Source organism: Glycine max, chromosome 9 (assembly GCF_000004515.6).
Source record: "Glycine max cultivar Williams 82 chromosome 9, Glycine_max_v4.0, whole genome shotgun sequence".
Classification (NCBI taxonomy): Eukaryota; Viridiplantae; Streptophyta; class Magnoliopsida; order Fabales; family Fabaceae; genus Glycine; species Glycine max.
Window position 1 is genome coordinate 4,794,487 of NC_038245.2, and position 22,424 is coordinate 4,816,910.

Below are 22,424 nucleotides of genomic sequence, written 5' to 3' on the forward strand. Positions count from 1 at the left end.
CAACATGACAATAAGTTTATTTTACATATTTTTTCTTTAATAAAATTGTCATGTCATAATTTTTATTTTTTATTTCCATATTTGAATGAATGGAATAAAATATTATTTTCAACATGACAATTTTTTTTCTTTTCCTAATATTATCGTCTTGTTAAATTATTTTATCTTCTTTATTTTATATATTCAAATACCATTATAAATGTGACTCATGTGTGTGGTTTATATTTAAATTTCAAACCATATATTTATAGAGAGACAAACATAAATCATAAATGATGTAAGTAAATGTGTTTTATGACATACATAAACAAATACAAAAATTAATAATTTAAGTACAATAAAAATATAAATCCTAATCTATGCGGCGTCTCTGGCGCGGCCTAAGACTTCCATCTGCGGCGTCACCTCTAGCTCTTCTCAGACAACGAGTCATGATGTCATGTAAGTCAGTGCCCCCAGTGACCATCCTGAGGTTGATGACCCGCTCCAAATCCTCAGCAATCGCTCCTAAATCCTTAGCCATCCCATGACATCCTTCGCAGTGAATTTGTCACAGTCAAAATAACAAAGTCAGTATCACATTTTAAAAAAATTTAAATTATGAAAAACTACAGAAGTTATGCTTACCACTGAATGCATAGGGAGATCGGTCGCGACTGAAACCTCGGGGATGGGTGGCTCGACGAACTCCTCATGATGAGGGGGAGGCGGATGTCTCGGCACAGCAGTTTCCTCGGTCCGCGTGACGAATGGGTGCGATATCCGGAAAAACAACTCCATGTAATCTGGCACCACCTGTTTAGGAACTGCACAGAGCTCCCTTAAAGGCACCAAATGGTCTGAAAAATGCAGCCACCAGTCATCTATATCATCACCCGTCAAAGAATCACAAACCGGCGGCGGAGGGACCGTCTGAAGGTAGCCAAACTGTCGAAGAACCCGCTCAGGTCGAACGTACACCACAATCTGATTCATCTGAGCTGGCCGGTGTACGATAATATCAAGTCAAAGGCCCTGACTCCCCGGTGCTCACCATAGGGCATCCAGCACACGTCAGTCATAGTCAAGGCATCCAAACATCTCCGATACGGGGCTCCCTTGATCCGCGTCATATGAGCCTTACCCGTAAGCCACCTTCAGGCCCATGGGCTCCCCTCATCATAAGCATCATGAACGACGGATGTATGCACTGTAGGAAAGTGCTCGTATATCCAGCACTACAAACACATAGTCAACATCAATAAAAAAAAAAAGAGATTCAATGCTACTTCAATTTAAATTATCAGTGATAATACGTACCTAGAGAAGTGTAATATAATCGCCCAGCTGCCGTGTAGAGGCTTGCAATGCGTCGTTCAGATGCTCGTACATGTGGACTAATGTAGCCGTTCCCGAGGAGAATCCCCCTGCCTGGGCCAGGTCCCTGAAAGCCTCCAGGTGCACGACATGTACATGGGTTGAACTCTTGTTGGCGAGAAGAGTACAACCCACCAAGTGGAGCAGATACGTGCGGGCTGCTACAACCCATCGTCTGGCCCTGCATTGGCTCTCATACAAGTCCCGAAGCCACCCCAACTGGACATGAGGCCCACCAGCCTGTCGGGTCTCAAATGTAGCCTCCTCATGACTGACCTCAAGAAGCTCCGTCAGTAGACCAATTGCGTCTGAAGTAACAAGCGGCTTGAACGTATGCAGCGCGCCAGTGATGGGAAGGTGTAGGAGTGACGCCATGTCATCCAACGTGATCGTCAACTCGCCTACTGGCAGGTGGAACGTGTTAGTCTCGCGATGCCACCTCTCGACGAAGGCGGATATGAGTCCAGGATCAGTGGTGATAATAGAACGCCTGATCAGTAAACTCAATCTGGTGCCAGCAATCAACCCTTCGATCTCAGGCGCTGGTCTCCCAATTTTATCTACTTTTCTACCGTGGGAGACCATCTTCAGATCGGGTCGTTCCTAAATTGAATAACAATTTATAATAACGTGTATATAAAAAACAATCCAACAACAAATAATTTTTATGTAATTAGTCAACATTAAAAATTACGTACCTGTCCACTCCAGATGCTATGTGCGACATGCTCAGCAAAATCGGTCAAAATCGATGGGTTGCGTGGTCCACCGGGAAATCCCACATCTGCAACAGGTGACCCCAAGCTCCCATCAGTAGCCACTCCCTCTGTCTGAACAGCATCGACGGCGCCTGTCATCTCTAGGGTGGCATCAGACACATGAGGAACATCCTCATGCAACTGAGGCACATCCTCAGGTCTCTCTGTGATGTCCTCACGCAGGCAAACCCGTTGCCTACGTGCTGAAGCAGTAGGCCTGCGACGCCGAGGAACATCAGCCTCATGCGCATCCTCACTAATGCCTCTACCTCTACCAGCTCCTAACGCACGACCTAAACCTCGTGTTCTAACCATGATCTGAAATCATGAAGAACATTTATTTTTTTCGGTCAAATTAAATATTCAAATAATTGGTAACAAAGCTTTGTCATTACAAATTTGTTCAAACACATGTTTTATATGTTTCTTACTAATTTGGTCAAATTAAGTTTTCAAACCTCTATTTGCATGTAAGGTTGAAAATTTTGTAGGGCCTTTTGTTAACAAGGATATATCTTCATATCTAATTTTAATGCCACTGTGTCCAAATGTATCATTTCACGACTAATACAATTTAGTTTATGTTGTTTCACTTAATTGGATGGGTAAGGTGCGTGTAATCAATTGGATGGGCATGTTTGTGATTCACCGGTTTCTACTTATCTCATATGGTATTAGCTTTGAATTCTCATGCTTATAACAGTGCTTAGATTGTGTAGGTATCACATTAGACAAATTTGTTTTCAATATCAAAAGAATTCCCATTAAGTATTTAAGACATCTTATTTTAGAAATCAATTTATCTTTGTTTCACCTCGTTAATCCACTTTAAGATAAATTATACTTTTAATTGTGATTTAATGATCAAGTCAAAGATCAAACTCCAGATCTTAATTAAAAAGATTCAACTATCAAATCACTTGTGTTAATAACTTTTAATTGTCATTACATTATGTTGTCACGCGTGAATTGATGTCAGTATTATTTAACCAAAGTGCGCATATGCACATTTACCTGATATATGTGGGGGGATTAGAATATAAAATGTTACTAACAAAAATTTAGAATCAAGTACCGAAATATAATTAATGGCGTGTCTCCATTTGAGGAGTTCTTCTTCCCCTAACACTCAGTTTTTTAGACTGAAATTTATGTTTTGAACTTCCAATCATACATATAATAAGCACATTGTTTCAGTCTATAGTATATGCCCTTGCATGAGGTTTAAGCTTTGTACAAAAGGTACATATCTTTAACATTCACAGCTATAAAATTTTAGGTTTAGTGGAGTCTTTATAATTTTGTCCACAAATGTTTGGAAAGGCAACAACAGGGACACAATCATTTAGACATCCTAACAATTCAACTTAGACATCCTAATGCATATATAAATCACACCAAATATAATTTCAATTTAAATACAAACGCAATTTTTAATAGCAACTAAATAACACAAACTACCTAATAATATGAACAAAATCAGGTATAATCTAAAAAAAAAGCAAAAAAAAAACAAAATACACAGCAAAACATGATCCGCTGAAGAACTTCTGCAGGATCTTCCGTGAGAAGAAAATGTATCCTGCGGAAGAAGCTTTTGCAGGTTCTTCCACGACAACAAAATGTAGCTTGCGGAAGAAGGTTCTGTAGGATCTTTCGCGGGATCCGCGGAAGATCCTGTAGAACCTTCTTCCGTTGGATCACGCGGAAGATCCTGCAGAAGCTTCTTACGCAGGAATCCGTGAAAGAACCTTCCACACTTCTTCCGCGGGACCCCGCGGAAGAACACCTTCTTCCGCTACAGTTCCCAGAAGCCACTTTCAGACGCGCAGAAGAAGGTTCTTTTCGCGGGAGAACCTTCGTCTTCAACCTCCACCACCACAGGTCACTAATGTCGTCTATCCTAAGGTTCCTACGACCATTTACGCCATTCAAACAGATACGAGGAGGTTAGAAGACTAACCTTGATGGCAGAAGACACGAACAACAGCTTCAATGGAGGATGTCAACTTCAGATGAAGGGAATAACAACTTCAAATGAAGGGAACCAAATTTGAAATGGAGAAGGAAATGAGGGCGCGGAGGAAGAAGGGAATAAGCCAATATCGGGGAAGAAGAAGCACGAATGGAGATTGTTGGGTGCACGGGAAAGAAACAAGCGTGGAAGCAAGGGGAAGAAGAAAGGTATCATGGAAGAAGAAGTGTTTTTTTTTAATTAGGTTACTTTTATTTTTTAAATGAAGGGTATTTTGGGTACTTCATTGAATTGCTGGGTGCACCTAGCAACACCCTTAGCATTTTTTTAATGAAATTGGTCCTCATGTCATCCGCAGATGTGATCATTTTCCCAAGGAACCAGGTTAAAGCCCACGATTAGTACTTGGATCTTCTGAAATTTAAGGTAAAAAAATTACTATGCTAATTCTGATTTGCATTTTATATAAATTAATTAATTTATTAATTGCTTTAGAATTATTTTGACACAATGTGCTACAGAAACTACATGCCTGGTTTACTCTAAACAAGTGTAGTATTTGTTAATAGGTTACAGTTAATTCGTTAAAATAATTCTATTAAAGTAGGGCATAAAATGTTGACATACTTAAAAAAAAGTTGGAACTACAAAAAGAAATGAAATTCTCGTAAGAGGTCTTGAAGAGTACATATATAAATTATGAAGATATGAATTGGAACAGCCTTTAGATAACAAAAGGGTGCTTTATTCTAAAATCACGATACATTTGTCACGATACAACCCGTCCTTGTTTTTTGGGTGAATACATTTTTTTTATTAAATTTTTTAGGTGAATGTATTTATTTATTTTTAATATTTTAAAACGAAGGAAGTACTTTCTCAAAAAAACTTTAAAACAGAATTTGGTTTTGCTATAAAAAAAAAGCTTAAAAAAGTCTTCCCTACACTAACCTGATTGAAGATTTTCCGTGGCTTATGTATGGGCTGACGACCATATTTGATTCCCATTACGTATCAAACCGTGTCATTTTGTTCTTACCGTTTTCCAAGCCTTTCGGTAACTTTATAAGAAGTTTACATAAGTTTACTTGTTTTAATTTTGATCATTTGTGATAAAATTTAATGGCCAATACATGTTTCTCTTATTTTTGTTTTTTTATCAGTGACGTTTTCTTTTTCATTCCCACTAGAACGACGTTGTGTTGCATTTCAAGGTTTGAAGTGTGAATTTGAAGAAATGAAATTTGGGATGTTGGAAAGAATTATAATATTTGTGAGATTTTTTTAAATTGATTTGAGATCTGTTTCTTTTTTTTAAAAAAAATTGAGATCTTTTTTGGAAGATGAAAAAAGGTAGGTGAAGGATTGATAGATGGCTTAAAAGATGATTCTCAATTTAAATTTGATTTCGAAACAAACACTCACAATAACTGTTATAAATTTGTCATCACTTAACTCGATATCTAAAATAAAATTTTTTAAATATCAAGTAATAAATGTGATTTTTTTATTATCAAGAATTAAACATAAAATTCATATATATATTAAAAATTAAAAACATATTTAAACTGTAGATCGAGTGTGGAATAATTAATCATAATTCACAAATAAAACTCTGTCTCCACAAATTGTAATTAAGACGACAGGGGCTTGATTTAAAAGGTTGCATCGTCCAATAAACATGGTTACCAATTAATAGATCACTGATGAAACAAAATGCACTAGCTTTTGTAAACCGAAATGGACATATTTGAATTGAATATTAGAATGTGTTTCGTTTGCCATTTCACAGCCATCAATGTAAGTTTATTTTAAGGCTTTCTCTCACATATTTCTCGGTTGAATAGTCTCAAAATTTGTCCGGCCAACAAACCAAACACACTTATTTTTTTAGAGGATTAGTGCGTAATTGGATGAATGTCCACAAAATTGATTTTAAATAAAATTGAATTTATAAAATTGATTTAATTAAAAATAATTTTGAAGTGATGTAATTTATGTTTAAATATTTTTATTATAAATTATGTTTGGAATAAAATTCAGTATAAATTTTCTCATCCAAAGCAAAAATTATTTGAATTTACTTCAACTCAAAATCAATTCTAGACACAAAATTAATTTTAAAAGCTTGTACAACATGAAACTAAACAGGTAAAATTTTAATCTAAAATCAATTCTGAATCCGGGGTCAATTTAAATACACACTTAAAATCGTGGTCTGACCCCACGTGCTGCTCCATTGAACCAATTTCAAGTAGCAAATAAACATTTTATCTTTAGTGTAGGTCCACTTGCAACAAGCTCTTACCCCCATTTCTCTCGCAATTGTTCTTTGTTGTATTCGTCAATCTCTTAAATTGTTGGAGTATGTATGGTAACGTTGAGAATGTCAAAAGTACCTTCATTATTTTCACTGGGCATGATTTAGGTCTATAACTAACTAAAACATACGGTGCAAACTGCATGCACTTCCAGTTCAATCCCAGACAGCAAAGGATCAAAATTCAAAATTTAATTTGCTGTCCCCTTTACCTACATCATTTCACATCTGTCAAGGGAATTCCCGTAATTATTGTATAAAATATCATTATTCTTTAAGACAACATGTTATGTGACACAACATTTAGAAGTTTAGGAATGCACATTTTAAACTCCTATCGTAACTTATTTAATCATTATTTGGAGGAAGAATTTCACCGAACATTTTGGATCAACTATTGAAAGATTATTTTATAAGTAGTTTCAAGTTTGAATCTTAGTGATCCTATCCATCTCTAGTAAAAGATATCTGTATTTTATACTAAAAATATATTTAGGGAAGAGTTTATACAGCATACAACTACATACAAATCTATAATATAAATGGCCTCTGCTTTTCTAGTTAAGTGCTTACTTTCTCCTTCGAAATAGAGGCATGCAAAAGTAAGATGAGCGGATAATATCAAACCAACAAAGTGGAAACAACAAGAATAAGGGCACAATTGAAATGACAAATATGAAAATTTGAACCCACTTTGAACCATGGGAATATGACATGCAAAATGCAGCACTGAAAGCTACCATCATGTTTGTGATGGAGATAATTTGTGCCACCATTCCAATTAGTAACCTTTTAGGGAGCAACTTGAAACATTCTTCCTCTGCATAGCTTGAAATTAGTATAGACAGGAACATCAGTATGGATGCTGATGCTGATATCAGTGCAAATGTTACTGCTAATGAAAATGCTAGGAATGCTGGTTTGTGCAAAAAGTTGGGAGTTTGTGTTTTTTTATGGATGCTAGGAATGCTGGAGTTTGGGCAAAAGGTTGCAATGAAAACTCCTGCGGTTATGAGTGTAGAAACAAGCATGCACCTAATAGATGTGCTATTTGTCCATGACTCTGCGGTTACAATAAAAATATTATTAAGTCTTTATTTAATATTCTTAAAACTTTCCTCAATACGTGTCTAATAATAAAACTAAAATAGGGATTGGAACTAGAAGTTAAAATCTCTCGAGCATACCCTATTGTGGGTAAAACATCCCATGTTTGCTTGGCTTGATCAATGGGATCGAATCCATAGCATCATTAAATCCACTTTGTCCCGAATAATACGCTAAATATGTATATACGCGCACATATCTATATCTACAAAAGAATACGCACAACAGACACATGAATGAAATTAAAGATGCAGATATCTTTTTTTAGTAATAGAAAAGATCCAACTCTTTTATTCATCAAGAAGTAATTTGAACAAAAAAATACAATTTTTTTTATACTTTTTCTTAAAAACAGGCTGATGAAAAATCCAGATTGAACAACCTACCTTATTTTTAGTTGCTTAAATAAGGGCAAAATGGAAATTATGAAAAAATTATCATTAGATGTAAAATTTAAAAAGAGGAAGAGAACATCTCATAAGAAAAAAACCTGCTTCTCTAGTCATTCATCTCTTATTTTCTTTTGATAAAGTCTCTCATGATTATGGAAGGCTAATCCCCTCTATCCGAAGAATCTAGCCGTCAACGCCCTTACAATGTAATTACTCTTGTTATCTATTAAATGTAATTTTTATTTTTATTGTCTCTTTTCTACTCTTCATCTTTATTGTTTAGTCTTATCATTCATGCATTAACTGTAGAGTAACACATTGAGAAATGATTTCTAAAGAATTGAGAAAGAATATCTAAACAATTCATTGACAGGGATAGAATGATTTTATTCTGTATATATCTTTATACTTCATATAATTTACTATTCAATCTCCAGAAAGGGATTTGGGAGATGATATATAAATTAAGTTTTTCATCGTGATGGAACAGGATTAAATGTCTTAATAGATATGAGTGAAAACTGAAAAAACATTAACATTACATCAAGAGTAGTTAAGTATATTAAGCTCCAACATGTTTAAATTCTAAAATTGTATTTTGCATTAAGTCTTTTTTATTTTATAGTTTTAAAATTCTTTCCTTCTTCTATTTATTATAATTCTTTATCTTTTTGCTTACAAATTAAATATTCATTAATATAAGTATAAATAAAATTCTCTTAAATTCAACACTTAAATTTTCATTTTAAACTTTACTACGTGATAACTTGATATACTTACCAACAAGTTAACAATTATCAATATGATGATGGTTAATTGGAAGCTAGTGGAGGTGAGTAATGTGATATCAAATTGACTAATTGATTATTTATCATCCATTGACATAAATTTCGTTGGTGTTTATTTCTCTCAGGTTAGCTGAAAATTAATATAAGTTGTATTTTCCAGCCAACACTACATTACACGTTGCAAGCTATTTGATAGGCATAATAAACTTGACAAACTAGTACAGTTCTTCAAAACTTCAAATGCGAATTTCTATTTGTAGTAAAGCAGGTATGTAGCACTTATTTAACCTAGTAGAGTCATGGTTAATTTACACGGCCTTTAGCTTTCCCAGTATAAAAAATGTATTTACTGGGTAACCAATAGCGTGGGTTTATGTTGACGAGTGACCCATATGGAAACAGAAGATATTCCATTATTAATAGGCTTATTAAAGGCCCCCAAAAAAATGATTTTGGCACCCGTACTTGGTACGTTGTGAAGAAGGCAATGGTAAATGTCGTCGACAAGTATGCTATGGAGGTATATAGTGTCACCAGTCCCCACCATATCTTCCGCAGCAGTGACTTCAAAAAGTCTTCCTCTACACAAGGTGATGTGATAAGGATAGACAAGAAAATCAGACTGGAGATGGATGAAGATATCATTGCAATTCCAATATATAACATGAAGTCACGAGTAATGGTGGGTTTATGGTTATCCTCACGCTTAATGCTGAATGCTGTAGCCAACACTAGTGTAGCAGTGACCGTTGAAATAGTTATACAGGAATTTATCATGCTTTTCATCCAAGACTCTGCTTTTGTCACTAACTCTAAATGCTCTTCAGTGAATAATTCTCGAGGAGTTTTACCATTGGAATTTCTCATCTCTATGAAACAAGGTTGCATGATCTTCTTCACCTCCTGTAAAGTACCAAACACCAAACGCACGTGATTTCCCATTTTCCTGTTTATATTTTATTTTTTTGTGTGATTTTCCTGTTTATATTATGCTAGAGACATAAGGCCAACAGTCTCTCAGAAACCATTTATTTACTATGAATTATCACGGAGTAAATGTACAATTTCATCCCTAAAGTAGTAATTTCATTCTTACAATTTTGTCTATATAATTTAGTCTACAAAATTTGTCAACCTTAGGATAATTTAGTCCCTGAAATTTATCAAGTTCAGGACAAATTTAGTTTCCAAACTTGATCAACTTTATATTATAACGAAATTTGTTAACCTTAGGATGACTAATTCGTTCTGAAATTGACAAATTTGAGAACGAAATTTGTATGCCCGCAACCTGCTGAGAATCAAATCAACACAGGTCACTTGTTTTAGGGATTAACTTTTCTATTTACTCAATTATTATCAATTGTGATTTGAAATAAAAGGAAAATACCAAAAATGTAGAATACATGCAAGCTAGGGCAACATATATGAGATATGGAAATTATGAAGAGATACCTCATACCACATCAACTCGAACTTCATCTGAAGAACAGGTCCAGGCAACAAGTTAAGTTTGCTCGGTGGTGATAATTTTGCAGCATAGTGCAGTAAATTGTTTTTATCCTCATCCTCTAATGTTACTACAAAATTCCTGATAGAGCTTGTTTCATGTATTAGATTATATATGTCTATGTGGCGGTGCAAAGCAGCAATGTGAATGATGCTTCGATTTTTGGTATCAACTTCCCACATGAGTTCTGGGCAAGATCTAACCAGCTCTGCCAAAACCTCAAAATTTCCAACTTCTGTGGCAATAAATATTACCTGAGATGGTTCACTTATGACTTTTATAATAGTCTGCATCTCTGTGCCATCTAGAGAAAGAAGTGTCTCCCAGAGACACTTGACAAGTTGGAGGGCCAAAGTTGGACTCTTACCTATTTCACACAATTACACAATTTGGTTAGATGATTATTAACTAGTGACCATCAAATCAGTAATCTCATAGTAGCTATATCTAGAATATGAACAAATGTATTACATTCCTTTTTGAGAGTTAATATCTGGAATGTAGTGTATTCATTTATGATCTTACCCGAATATATTTTACTAGGAGAGTGAAAGTTTTTACAAAAAGAAAGTGAATGTGAGAGAGAATAAGGAGAGTGGAGACACTTAAGGAAACAAATTAAATACTCTTAACCAATATGATTAAATTTGTTTTATATTATATAAATATATTTTTAAAGTTTAATTATACCTCTATGATAATTTATTTAAAAATATATTTGGCAATAAAACTTTTATATAGGATAATAATTTACCCTTCAGTATGATTCTTTATGTAGGTTAAAATACTTAATATTTTTTTAAAAAGTAAATAAATATAATTTTAATATATTAACAAATCTAATAATAATAATATCAGTAATAAATGATCTTTTATATCTTAAATAGATTGGTCTGTTAAATTTAAAAGACATTTTAAATATATAACTGAATGTTTAATCTTTTTAACTAAATAAAAATCTTGATTTATTTTATCTTTTATAAAGTCCAAAACTTTTTTTTAGTTGAAATCCTAAGTTTGACATAGTTGACCTAACCTAATCTAAATTAGGCCAAAGTTTCTCCTGAGTAACCTATAACGTAATTCTATCCTAAGGAAGAATTATCTTTTGAATTAGTTTTTGGAGTTAAGTTAACTAAAATTTGAAATTCTACGATAATGCTTTCCAGTGATGAATAACAGTTATTGTGGAGAACCTGAGTTGGTGAGCATATATAGAAACCTTTGTCCTAGACCTCATCGACAACTAAAAGATGACGGCTTTCGGGCCAAAACATGCAAGCCCGTCTCCTGGTTCTCATTCCTTGCCAAAGCTACCCTTGGTTTCTCTCGTAACACCTTCAAAGCTAAATCTGCAAAAATTCCAAATAGCCTGAATTGAAAATACAGATATAGCAGCATAAGAGTAGCTAGCTTCCAATCCATGGACATCATTACTCTGTACTACTATGATTATTGTTCTTTACACATCTCATAACTTGAACTAAGCAAGACCCAATTTAATAATATATATATATATATATATATATATATATATATATATAAATTTAGTAAACTCGAAAATTTATTAGTGAAAGTTTCATAAATAAAAATTCATTACATATAAAAATAATAATAAAATATTTATAAATAACATATCAATTAAAGTAAATTTCACAATACTTAATAATGCATCACTTAAAAAGTTTATGAAAATTTACTAAAAATAAAAGTTATACATGAGTCAACTCATACAAAATATATATATGAGGGACACTACGTACCGTAAATATCAGTCTTGAGACAAAAGAAGAACAATGCATCCCAATCTGCATCATTGAATGTTTGAACGGTATCATGGTAGAGATGCCATGCCATTTTATTTTTTCCCTGCAAAGCAGCCATGTGAAGTGGGGTGAGTCCATCCCCACGCCTGATAGTTGGCAACCTGCTATTTCTTCGGGCCATTACTTTAACAATTCTCACATTTCCCGATGCTGCGGCTAAACAGAAAGCAGTGTTGCCTTTGCGGTCTTGTAATTCCAAGTCTTCATCGCTCAGTAGTTTCACAAGCTCCTTTACGAAGTGCAACTGATTTGCTTCTGCTGCTACGTGAAGCAGTGTTGCCCGTCCCTGTGAGATGGCAGAAGTAGCCAACCTTCTATCTGCGTCTATCATGGCTTCAGTTTCTTTCCACTCCCCTCTAATTGCAAGGGAATATATGGGAGCACATTTGTTCGCGTAATCCCCTAATTAATTAACCAAGGAAAGTACACACACTCAAAGAAAATAATTTTAAATTTATGAAAGTTGAGAATTAAATTACTTAATATGTAAATTCACATAGTTGTTGTGTCGTTTGTGGGAGTGATGGTCGTAGCAGTTAGTGTGGGGGTAATGATGAGGTGACTCATGAGAATATAGTGGTGATTATGATTATGAAGAAAAGTTTAACATATTTTAAGAGGTGATAATTTAAAAATTTTAGAATTTTTTTTTTGGTTTGATCGATGAATTTTTTGGATATTTTATATAGAGTTACACCACAAATCAAAATCACATAAAATTTTAATTTAAATTTAAAATATTTTAATTTAAATTTATTCATATGAATGAATAGATATGTATATATTTTAATTTTAATGTCATTTTCAAATGAGTAGTTTTAATGATATCATGATGAAATAACAAAATCTATGTGTAATTATCATATTATCTTGTATTATTAACATGTGATCATGTAAATCAATTTGTTTTTAGTCTAGATGTAATCTTAAGAGTTTTATTTGGATAATTAATATATATAGCTCAATCTAAGAAGATTTTGCTATAACTCTCTTATATATATTTATGCCTTAGCAAAATATAAAATACAGAACAAAAGTATTTTGTCATAAAATCCTTTATAATATCAGAGCCAACAAGTTTTTTTTTTGAAATTTAATGGCAATGACTCATCATAAAAAGGAGGCTCCTAAGAATGAGTCTCATAAGTAAAAAGAACATAAGATGGTGAAGAAGACTTCATCACCGTATGAATTTCAACAACGACCCAAGAACTGGACGAGGAAAAGGAGAAACAGTGTGTACAAATATTATGCATAATGCTGAACATGTGTAGACACCAGGATCTCAAAAGTAGACAATTCAGGTTTGACTGGGTTACTACAGAGCAGTGACGGACGTTGATAGAATTACTAAATGCTTAGAAAACAAATTATAATGATAAGATGACTGGTGAACATGATACCAAGACATGGATAATTGACTTAGGGTCTTCCAACCACATGACTAGAAATCTGAATCATATGCATGAACTATGAGATATTCAAAGTTGTCTAGTTGGACTTCCTAATGGACAACAGAAGGAAGCGTGGTGCTAGATGGAGGCTTAAAACTTACCAATGTTCTCTATGTGCCTAAATTGAATTGTAATTTGATATCTATTTCACAAATGATGGATAAAACATGTGAAGTATTTTAGAGCCAAACAAACTAGAGAGAAGTTTCCTTTGAGTGAACATAAAGTCAATAGTGTATTTGAATTAGTTCATTGTGATTTATGAGGACGATATAGAACTCCTTCTACTTGTGATGCTTTTTATTTCCTGACAATAGTTGATGATTATTCATGTGTTGTATGTGTATACCTATTAGTTGATAAACGAGAAGTATCGACAATGTTTCACAATTTTTTTGCTTTGCTTGAGAGGCAGTTTCATAAACAAGTCAAAAAATTCAGAAGTGATAATGAGATAGAATTCACATACATGAAAAGATATTTACTTGATCGTGGAATAATTTTTCAAACATCTTGCACCAGAACACTCCAACAAAATGGGAGAGTGGAACAAAAATAGACATATTTTAAATGTGGCTCGAGTACTACGATTTCAAGATAATCTTTCTATTAAGTTTTGGGGAAATGTATTTTAACTGCAGCATATTTGATCAACCGAACTCCTTCCAATGTTTTGAATGGGAAAACTCCATATGAGATGTTATATGGACAACAACCTCCATATGAACATTTGAGAATATTTGGCTCTTATGTTACGCCCATAATCAAAGAAGGAATGGTGATAAATTTGCAAGTAGGAGTAAGAAGTGTGTGTTTATTGGCTACCCATATGACAAGAAAGGGTGGAAGTTGTTTGACTTAGAAACAAAATAGATTTTTGTCTCTCAAGATGTTGAATTCATTGAGACTAAATATCCTTTTTCTATTGATGTTACTACCAAAAAAAATGTTCCTCCTAAAAATTGGAGTTGTGAATAAATTGTTGGTGATGTGACTGATGGTGTAGAAGAAACAGATCACATAGGAGGTATTAAAAAAAGTAGTGATATGACAATGGACGATAAAAGGGCGAGCCAAATGTGGAGTTCAATGAACAAGGTGTTACTCTCCAAAATATGGACACACAAGATACAATGCTTCCATCTATATCACTACCCAAGCCATTATTGGGTAGAGGACATAGAACCAAACAACCTTCTACAAGATTGCAAGATTATGTGACAAATAACACCAAAAGATTGAGTCCATTCAACTGTTCACCCTCTCCATAGGTAGACTCAGGTGCACCCTATCTCATAACTGATTATGTGAACTATGACCATTTTTCTCTTGCGCATCGTGCTTTTCTTGCATCCATTTCACGAGAAAAAGAGCTTGTTACTTATAGTGATGCGGTGAAAGACAGTCGGTGGAGAGATGCAATGAAAAGTGAGATACATGCCCTTGAGACTAATGGAACTTGGACAGTCACTTCAATGGAACTTGTAGTGTTAGTGTATGTTGATGACCTAATCATTTTGCGAGATAATCATGAGGGTATCACCGAATTTAAAGCCTATTTACACAATTTCACGAGATAATCATGAGGGTATCTCCGAATTGAAAGACTTGGGGATCCTCAAATATTTCTTGGGTATTGAAGTGGTGCGATCTTCCGCAAGTATCTTTCTTTGTCAACACAAATAGGCTTTGGAAATTATAGCCGAAGCTGGACTTCTGGGAGCTAAGCTATCAAATGTGTCAATTGAAAAAAATCATTGTTGGGCACTTGCAACATACTTGTCTTTTCTTTATCCTCATCAATATAGGCGATTAGTAGATCGTCTCATTTACCTTTGTTTTACTAGACTCGAGCTTTCATGTTGTGTGCATGTCCTGTCTCAATTTATGCAGGGCCTAATTGCATAAGGATTGTGACTTGCAACTATCTGGTTGGTGTGACTCTAATTGGACTTGATGTCCTTTAACTCGTAGGTCCCTTACCAAATGGTTTGTTCTACTTGGATTTTCTCCAATTTCATGGAAAACTAAGAAAAAACAAACAGTGTCTCGCTCCTCTACTGAGGCTGAGTATCAATCTGTGGTAGTTGTAACAGGAGAATTGAAATGGTTAGTCTTGGTATCTCTCATTATCAGCCTATGGGATTTTATTGTGACAGTCAAACAACACTTTATATTGTCAAGAACCCGATTTTTCATGAGCGCATCAAGCACATCGAAGTGGATTGCCACTTCATTCGTGACGAGTATTTCACTAACAATATTGCACCTACTTATGTTCCTACACATGCACAATTAATTGATATTTTTACTTAAACTCTTGGTCCCACTCAGTTCACCTCTCTACTGTGCAAGTTGAGGATATGTAATTTACATGCTCCAACTTAAAGGGGAGTAATATTATCATGATGAGATAACAGAATTTGTGTGAAATTATTTTTAGTCTAGATGTAATCTTATGAGTTTTATTTGGAGAATCAATCTGAATAGCTCAATCTTAGAAGATTTTACTCTAATTCTCTTGTATATATTTATGCCTTAGCAAAACATGAAATACAAAACAAAATTATTCTGTCATACAATTCTTTAAGTTATATATATATATATATATATATATATATATATATATATATATATATATATATATATATATATATTTATATTTCATACTTTCGGTTCAAATTTGATTAGAGTACATATTTTTTACTTCTTTTGTTTCACTTTATATGACACTTTAGTAAGAAAAAGTTATTATACAATTAGTTATTGTTTTACAAAATTAATGAAATAGTAATTGTTTTTTATAGTCTATATAAGTAATTAATTAGAAAAATGAAAGGTATGTTAGAAAGTTACATATTTTTTTTATAATATTTGTATCTAGACCTTAAATGTTTTATAATATGAAACTGAATAAGTAATACTTAACATTTTAGGAGTACATCCATAAAAGAAGATGTACAAGAGAATACCTCAACGAATGTGCCAACTCTTGTTTTTATAACATTCACTATTAATCATAATAATGAAGATTAGCAATATGTATGTACTTGGCCAATCATAAGTAATTAAGCACATTATATAATTATTCTTATATTTTCAAAGACATAAATTTTGAAAAAAATTTGGTAATTTTTTTTTAAAAAAATTCAGCATAAATATAAATCAACAATCCCTACAAGAACAATGGTCCAATGTCCAATTACTAATACAGTCAATAATTGGTTGGTGTTTATGTATTTAGTTAACCATGTATCAACGCGAGCGAGTTTTAATTTCAAGTAAGTAAATATCTCTAGTATGCAAGTGAGAAAATTTATAAATATGACTTAATTTGTCTGCTTTGCATATATGTGTAAATGATTGTGCAAATGCAACAACAAAGGATGAGAAAGTACTTGTGTTGTTAACTAGATCACATGAAGGACTTCTGCCTTGAAGTGAAGCAATTTCATGAATGACTGCTATCTGCAGTTCTTCAGGATTTGTTGTATTTCGAACTGCCATAGCCATTTCGACTGTAAAACAAAAGATGAAGTCCTTTACATAATAGCTAATTAGCTATATAGGAGGAACAATGCCTTAGAAACAGTACGTTTCGCATTTCACATTTTTATTCACCTTTTTGCTAATTAATTTTTATTGCAATATTGAATTCATCTTAAATAAACAATATGTTCAAGTTGATCAACTCTAAATATTGTTCTATTTGGATATATCATGCACATTTATAAATTAATTAAAGATAATCATCAAAGTAATTGAAATTTTAAAAATAATTAACGAAGTACGAATATATATATGAATTTTTTTTATCAGACACATACATATAAATGTAAGAGAATAGAAAATTCAACTACAGAAAATAAAATAAAATTCATAACCAAACTTATGGTAAACAATATATATATATATATATATATATATATGAAAAAAATGTTGTTTAGAATTTAAAGGTTTTAGCTTCGCATATCAAATTATTTTAGGTTTAAAGAAAGAAACTATAAACAAGGATAAGTCGATCAGAAATTTATACTTTGGAATTCATAGTTTAATTTCTTTAAAAGACATAATAATAAATAAAAACGAATATATTTTAAAAATAAAATTATTTTTTTTTGGTGTAATAGATTGTATATATAGATGTGCACTAATTTGCTCACATAAAAAAATATGCAGCTATCAAATTATATGAAATTAGTCTAATTAAATTATATAGATAAATACTTAATTAATATCAAGAGAGAGAAATATATAAAAAAAATATTATTCTTAAAATTTTACTAAAAATGATTTTTTTTATTTAGAATGTTAAAAGAAGTGAATTTTTCAAATAAATCTCAAATATAAAAAAAATAATCATTAAATTTTGAAAAAATGCTCTATTTTTTAGATACCCATTACAAACACCATCATACTTTATGCAAGTGACTCTAATTAATAAGGAACATATTAATCTTAACTACTACTAGTATCTAAGTGTATATGGAGAGAGACTAAGTGAAACACAAAAGCAGTTATCTAGAAGGATAATATGCATCCATCTCATTTTAATTTCTAACAACTCACATTCATTCCATTTTTTTTTTCTATATCTATCTATTATTTTTGTTTTTTGTTTTTCGTTTTATCTCTCTCCTTCATTCATTCCATTCATCCCAAAAATGAGGTGCATGAATATCATTATTCATTATCATATCGAATGGTATATACGATCAATTAAAGCCAGCCTTTTTAGTCTTATTAATTGCACATGCAAACATTTGAGAAAGCAAACAACCACGGTAGGTTAGACCTGGATATTCCTGCCAGTAATTTTGGTAGTTATATACAAAAAATGTAAACTAATATCTACGAGTAAACATTTTTTATAACTGCTCCAAAAGAATCAAATTTGTATGATAGCAACTCTACCGAGGAGGACTCTAATTTTAACTATTAGTAATTAAAAATGAGTAGAAACATTTTTCACAGCAGAGTACGACACTCTGACACTGTCGGCCACTCTTTACAAATTCAAATTAAATAATTTTTTTTATAAATAACCAAAATATTCTCATATGAGAGAAAATAAAAATAAAAATATTATGAGATTTATGATATAATAAAAAAACAAAGATGAATAAAAATATTGATAAAATATTAAAAATAAAATTAATTCGGTAAAATGTTTAAAATATTATAATATTTAATAAGATTTGTGATTCATGTATTTTTCAGTACTCGCTAATTAATTTACTACGTGAATGCAGTTAGATACCATAGTTAATTAATTTCATGAAAAAGTAATATTTGTTAATCATATGTGCACCTGAAATTTTCATTGTTAGTTACTCCATACCTGAATTCCAAGTTTTTACACAATCTTTTTCTGCTCCACTTGCCTTCAGAGAAGATCACAACCGATTATCAGCAAAAAAATTATCAGACAAGTGAAAAATATTTTGTGTAGTTAACCACACTCAGAAATAAAATTGCGTAAAATATACAGTAAAATTACGTAAAAAGAGGAGCGAAGGAAGTCAACGAGGTAAAGAAACAATAAAAAAGAAGAAAGAAACCATGTATAAGGCTCAACAAAAACGAAAGATCAGTTCCAAGCTCAACGAAAGACAAACAAAAATATAGATAAAGATTTATTTATCTTATTATATGAAATTTTTATAAATTTCCTATGTGATTTTAAGACAACAATATATGCTAGAGCATGCATTCAATGGGTTGCCGACGATCTCTTTAAATTTTTTTCAATCAAAGTAAACAAGAGGGATTATATAAATTGATTATAGTAAGGTTGTGAAATTAGGTAACTAAAGAATAGAAAGAGGAAGAATAACAAATGAATAATAATAAAAATCAAGCAAAGCGAGAAGATGATCAAGAAGGAAGAATTAAAATGGGAAAGAGGCCAGGCAAGGAAAGTTTTTGAGGCAGAACGCTTGACACTTAAAATTACCACCAAAAGAAGAGCAGTCGAATGAGATGGAGGAAATTAACGTATAGTAAAAGCTGTTTTTATTTATAATGAAAAATCGGAAATCTTCAGGAAACTGAGCTCCCTCTCTTTTTCCTTGTGCTTACACAGCGGTTTCAACTGCAATTGCATAGCTGGATACCAAAAGGTTATTTGACACGCGTTGAGAGAAAAAAGAGACAGAAACATAAGAAATATATAAATATGATAAGGTAAGTGATATAATAAGAAAAAAATAATGAGTTTGAAGTGCACATATGCCTATCAATCATTTAGTACTTTTAAATAATACTGAAACATGACATGCATATAATTTTTATTTTTTAGCTTAAAATGTATTTTTTTTATCTAATTTTTTTTAAAAAAATTGGATTTTGTTTCAATGTAAATTTTCATTTATTTTTATTGGAAAAAACTTACCAATCTCTTAGATTCATTTAAAGGATTACTGACCTTGTTATTAACACACTAATATTTGATGTGAGTGTATTGAAAAAGTGATATTTAATTAGAAATAATATCATAATAGAATATATATATATATATATATATATATATATATATATATATATATATATATAAAAGTGAATGGAAATAAATTTTATGTTTTTAAAAATTTAAATATCACAATATTAATTTTATGTATAAATTCAGTGACCATTTTGTTTATAAAAAAAACTATCTTGATGAAGACAAAAACATAAAAGTGCTCATGTATATATGACACTCTAATATTTAGGTGCAAGTAAATAACTTACTCTTTTAATTATATATTAGACTCAACTGAATATTCAATTGAATTATTTAATTTTTTAATATACACATTTAGTATAAAATTCATGAGGTTAAACAAATTAATGTTTCTCTTTGAGAACTTGCAAGGTAGCTTGGGTATGAAATGGAAGTCAGAAAAGACTTGTTTGAATTATAAGTTTCTCCGGAAGTATTTTTAAAATAAAATAAAGTAAAATGAATTTTTTTATAAGTTAAAATTAACTTATACATTAATTAATTTATAATTTTTTTCTCATCTTTTAGATAAATTATACAATAGTTTCTACAAATTAATAAAAATACATAAAATAATTTTAATATATTGAAACTTTTATTTTATTTCTAATAAAAATATTTTTGGATAAACTTATTCTAGCGTATCCTAAAAAAATGAGATCCCCCTCATTGTTAGTTGCTAATGAGTCTACGGTTAACAACATGCATTTATTTTACAACCCGTCCTTGTTTTTCTGGGTGAATGCATTTTTTGTAGGTGAATGTATTTATTTATTTTTAATATTTTAAAACAAAGGAAGTACTTTCTCACAAAAACTCTTTTAACAGAATTTGTTTTGGATAAAAAAGAAAAGCTTAAAAAAGTCTTCCCTACACTAACTTGATTGAAAAATTTCCGTGGCTTATGTATGGGCTGACGACCATATTTAATTCCGACAAGACGTACCAAACGGTGTCACTTTGTTTTTTTCTTTTTGTTTTCCAAGTCTTTCGCTAACTGAGCTCTCACTTCTTTTTTTTTTTTTTTTAATTCTTTTTTTTTTCTTGTGCGTACACAGCGGTTTCAACTGCAATTGCATAGCTGGATACCAAAAGGTTATTTGACACGCATTAAGAGAAAAAAGAGACAGAAACATAAAGAAAAATATAAATATGATAAGGAAAGTGATATAATAAGAAAAAAACAATGAGTTTGTAGTGCACATATGCCTATCAATCATTGAGTACTTTTAAATAATACTGAAACATGACATGCATATAATTTTATTTTTTAGCTTAAAATATAATTTTTATCTTTATTTTTTTTATAAAAAAAATTGGATTTTGTTTCAATGTAAATTTTCATTCATTTTTATTGGAAAAAACTTACTAATCTATCTTAGATTCATTTAAAGGATTACTGACCTTGTTATTAATACACTAATATTTGAAGTGAGTATATTGAGAAAGTGATATTTAATTAGAAATAATATCATAATATATATATATATATATATATATATATATATATATATATATAAATATAAAAGTGAATGGAAATAAATTTTATGTTTTTAAAAATTTAAATATTACAATATTAATTTTATGTATAAATTCAGTGACCATTTTGTTTCTAAAAAGAAACTATCTTGATGAAGACAAAAACATAAAGGTGCTCATGTATATATGACACTCTAATATTTAGGTGCAAGTAAATAACTTACTCTTCTTATCTATTTAATATTATTTTAATTTTATTATCTCTTTTTTTGTTTAATTTTATTAATTGTGGCTTGATCCCCCATATTCATGGTAAGTTTTAGGGATAATATTGAAAAATATTTATCTCTTAAATAATTCTGGAAAAAAAATATCTAAATAATTTATCTTTAGGGATAAAATGATTTTATTTAACCTGTTATACATCTTTATTCATAATGTTATTTAACAGCTTTATTTCTTAAAGAAATTTGGGAGAGAAAATAACTCGAACTTCCATTTTAACTTTATTACTTGTACACATTGGTGCACTTGCCAATTGATCAACAAGTTTTTTGCATCGTTGTCAGGGACTTTGTTCTTTGTACTTGTTAATTTGGATATTCCAATTTTAAAGAAATAAGTTTTTACTCTCTAACTTTAATTTTAGTTTTATTTTTTCTAAAATTAAATAATAATAATAATAATAAATAAAAAATCAAGTTTTCTTTAATCATTCATTATTTTTAATTTCTATTTTAATTACTTCTCACTACTATAAAAAGCAGATTTAACATCACCACATTTACATCGGTTTTCTGACAAAACCGATATTAACAAAAATGCGGTGGTATAATGATAAATAATTAGACTTTCTTAACATCGGTTTTTTTAAAACCGATGTTAACGTCGTAGGTTAACATAAGTTATTTAGAAACCGATGTTAACATAACTTCGTCAACATCGGCTTTTAAAAAAATCTGATGTTGGTAAAGT

General features: G+C 31.3%; 2 protein-coding genes across 6 annotated transcripts; both read right to left on the reverse strand.

The window, feature by feature from the left end:
* Positions 1-1,299: 1,299 nt before the first annotated feature.
* On the reverse strand, positions 1,300-5,097 carry LOC102668058 (protein MAIN-LIKE 2-like). The gene is made up of 4 exons (XM_014761570.1): positions 5,041-5,097; positions 4,078-4,123; positions 2,055-2,407; positions 1,300-1,959 (listed from the first exon to the last, which is right to left on the reverse strand). The coding sequence occupies exons 1-4, from the start codon at positions 5,095-5,097 to the stop codon at positions 1,300-1,302; spliced, it is 1,116 nt and encodes a 371-aa protein (XP_014617056.1).
* A 3,651-nt stretch (positions 5,098-8,748) lies between these two features.
* Positions 8,749-19,658, reverse strand: LOC100803921 (uncharacterized). Of its 5 annotated transcripts, XM_041005389.1 has the most exons (7): positions 19,443-19,639; positions 18,828-18,870; positions 16,885-17,004; positions 11,970-12,434; positions 11,403-11,558; positions 10,152-10,573; positions 8,749-9,599 (listed from the first exon to the last, which is right to left on the reverse strand). In XM_041005389.1, exons 5-7 carry the CDS (start codon positions 11,416-11,418, stop codon positions 9,000-9,002), a joined length of 1,038 nt encoding a protein of 345 aa, XP_040861323.1. In that variant the 5' UTR covers positions 11,419-11,558; positions 11,970-12,434; positions 16,885-17,004; positions 18,828-18,870; positions 19,443-19,639; the 3' UTR covers positions 8,749-8,999. The 5 variants fall into 5 exon arrangements, 3 of the variants coding, with proteins under 3 accessions (XP_040861323.1, XP_040861324.1, XP_003533714.1); XR_001382599.3 differs by having other exon boundaries at positions 18,828-19,658; XR_005886509.1 differs by having other exon boundaries at positions 10,159-10,573; positions 18,828-19,617.
* Between the last annotated feature and the right edge of the window lie 2,766 nt (positions 19,659-22,424).

Bases quoted from the DNA above. Each gene is read 5' to 3' on its own strand.
- LOC102668058 (XM_014761570.1), bottom strand. From the start codon at position 5,097: ATGGGAATCAAATATGGTCGTCAGCCCATACATAAGCCACGGAAAATC. The intron at 4,124-5,040 runs GTTAGTGTAGGG...CTTCATCTGAAG, and splicing joins CACGGAAAATCTTCAATCAG to TTGACATCCTCCATTGAAGC. The intron at 2,408-4,077 runs GTTAGTCTTCTA...CACGAGGTTTAG, and splicing joins TCGTGTCTTCTGCCATCAAG to GTCGTGCGTTAGGAGCTGGT.
- LOC100803921 (XM_041005389.1), bottom strand. The intron at 9,600-10,151 runs GTATCTCTTCAT...GGTACTTTACAG, and splicing joins TCGAGTTGATGTGGTATGAG to GAGGTGAAGAAGATCATGCA.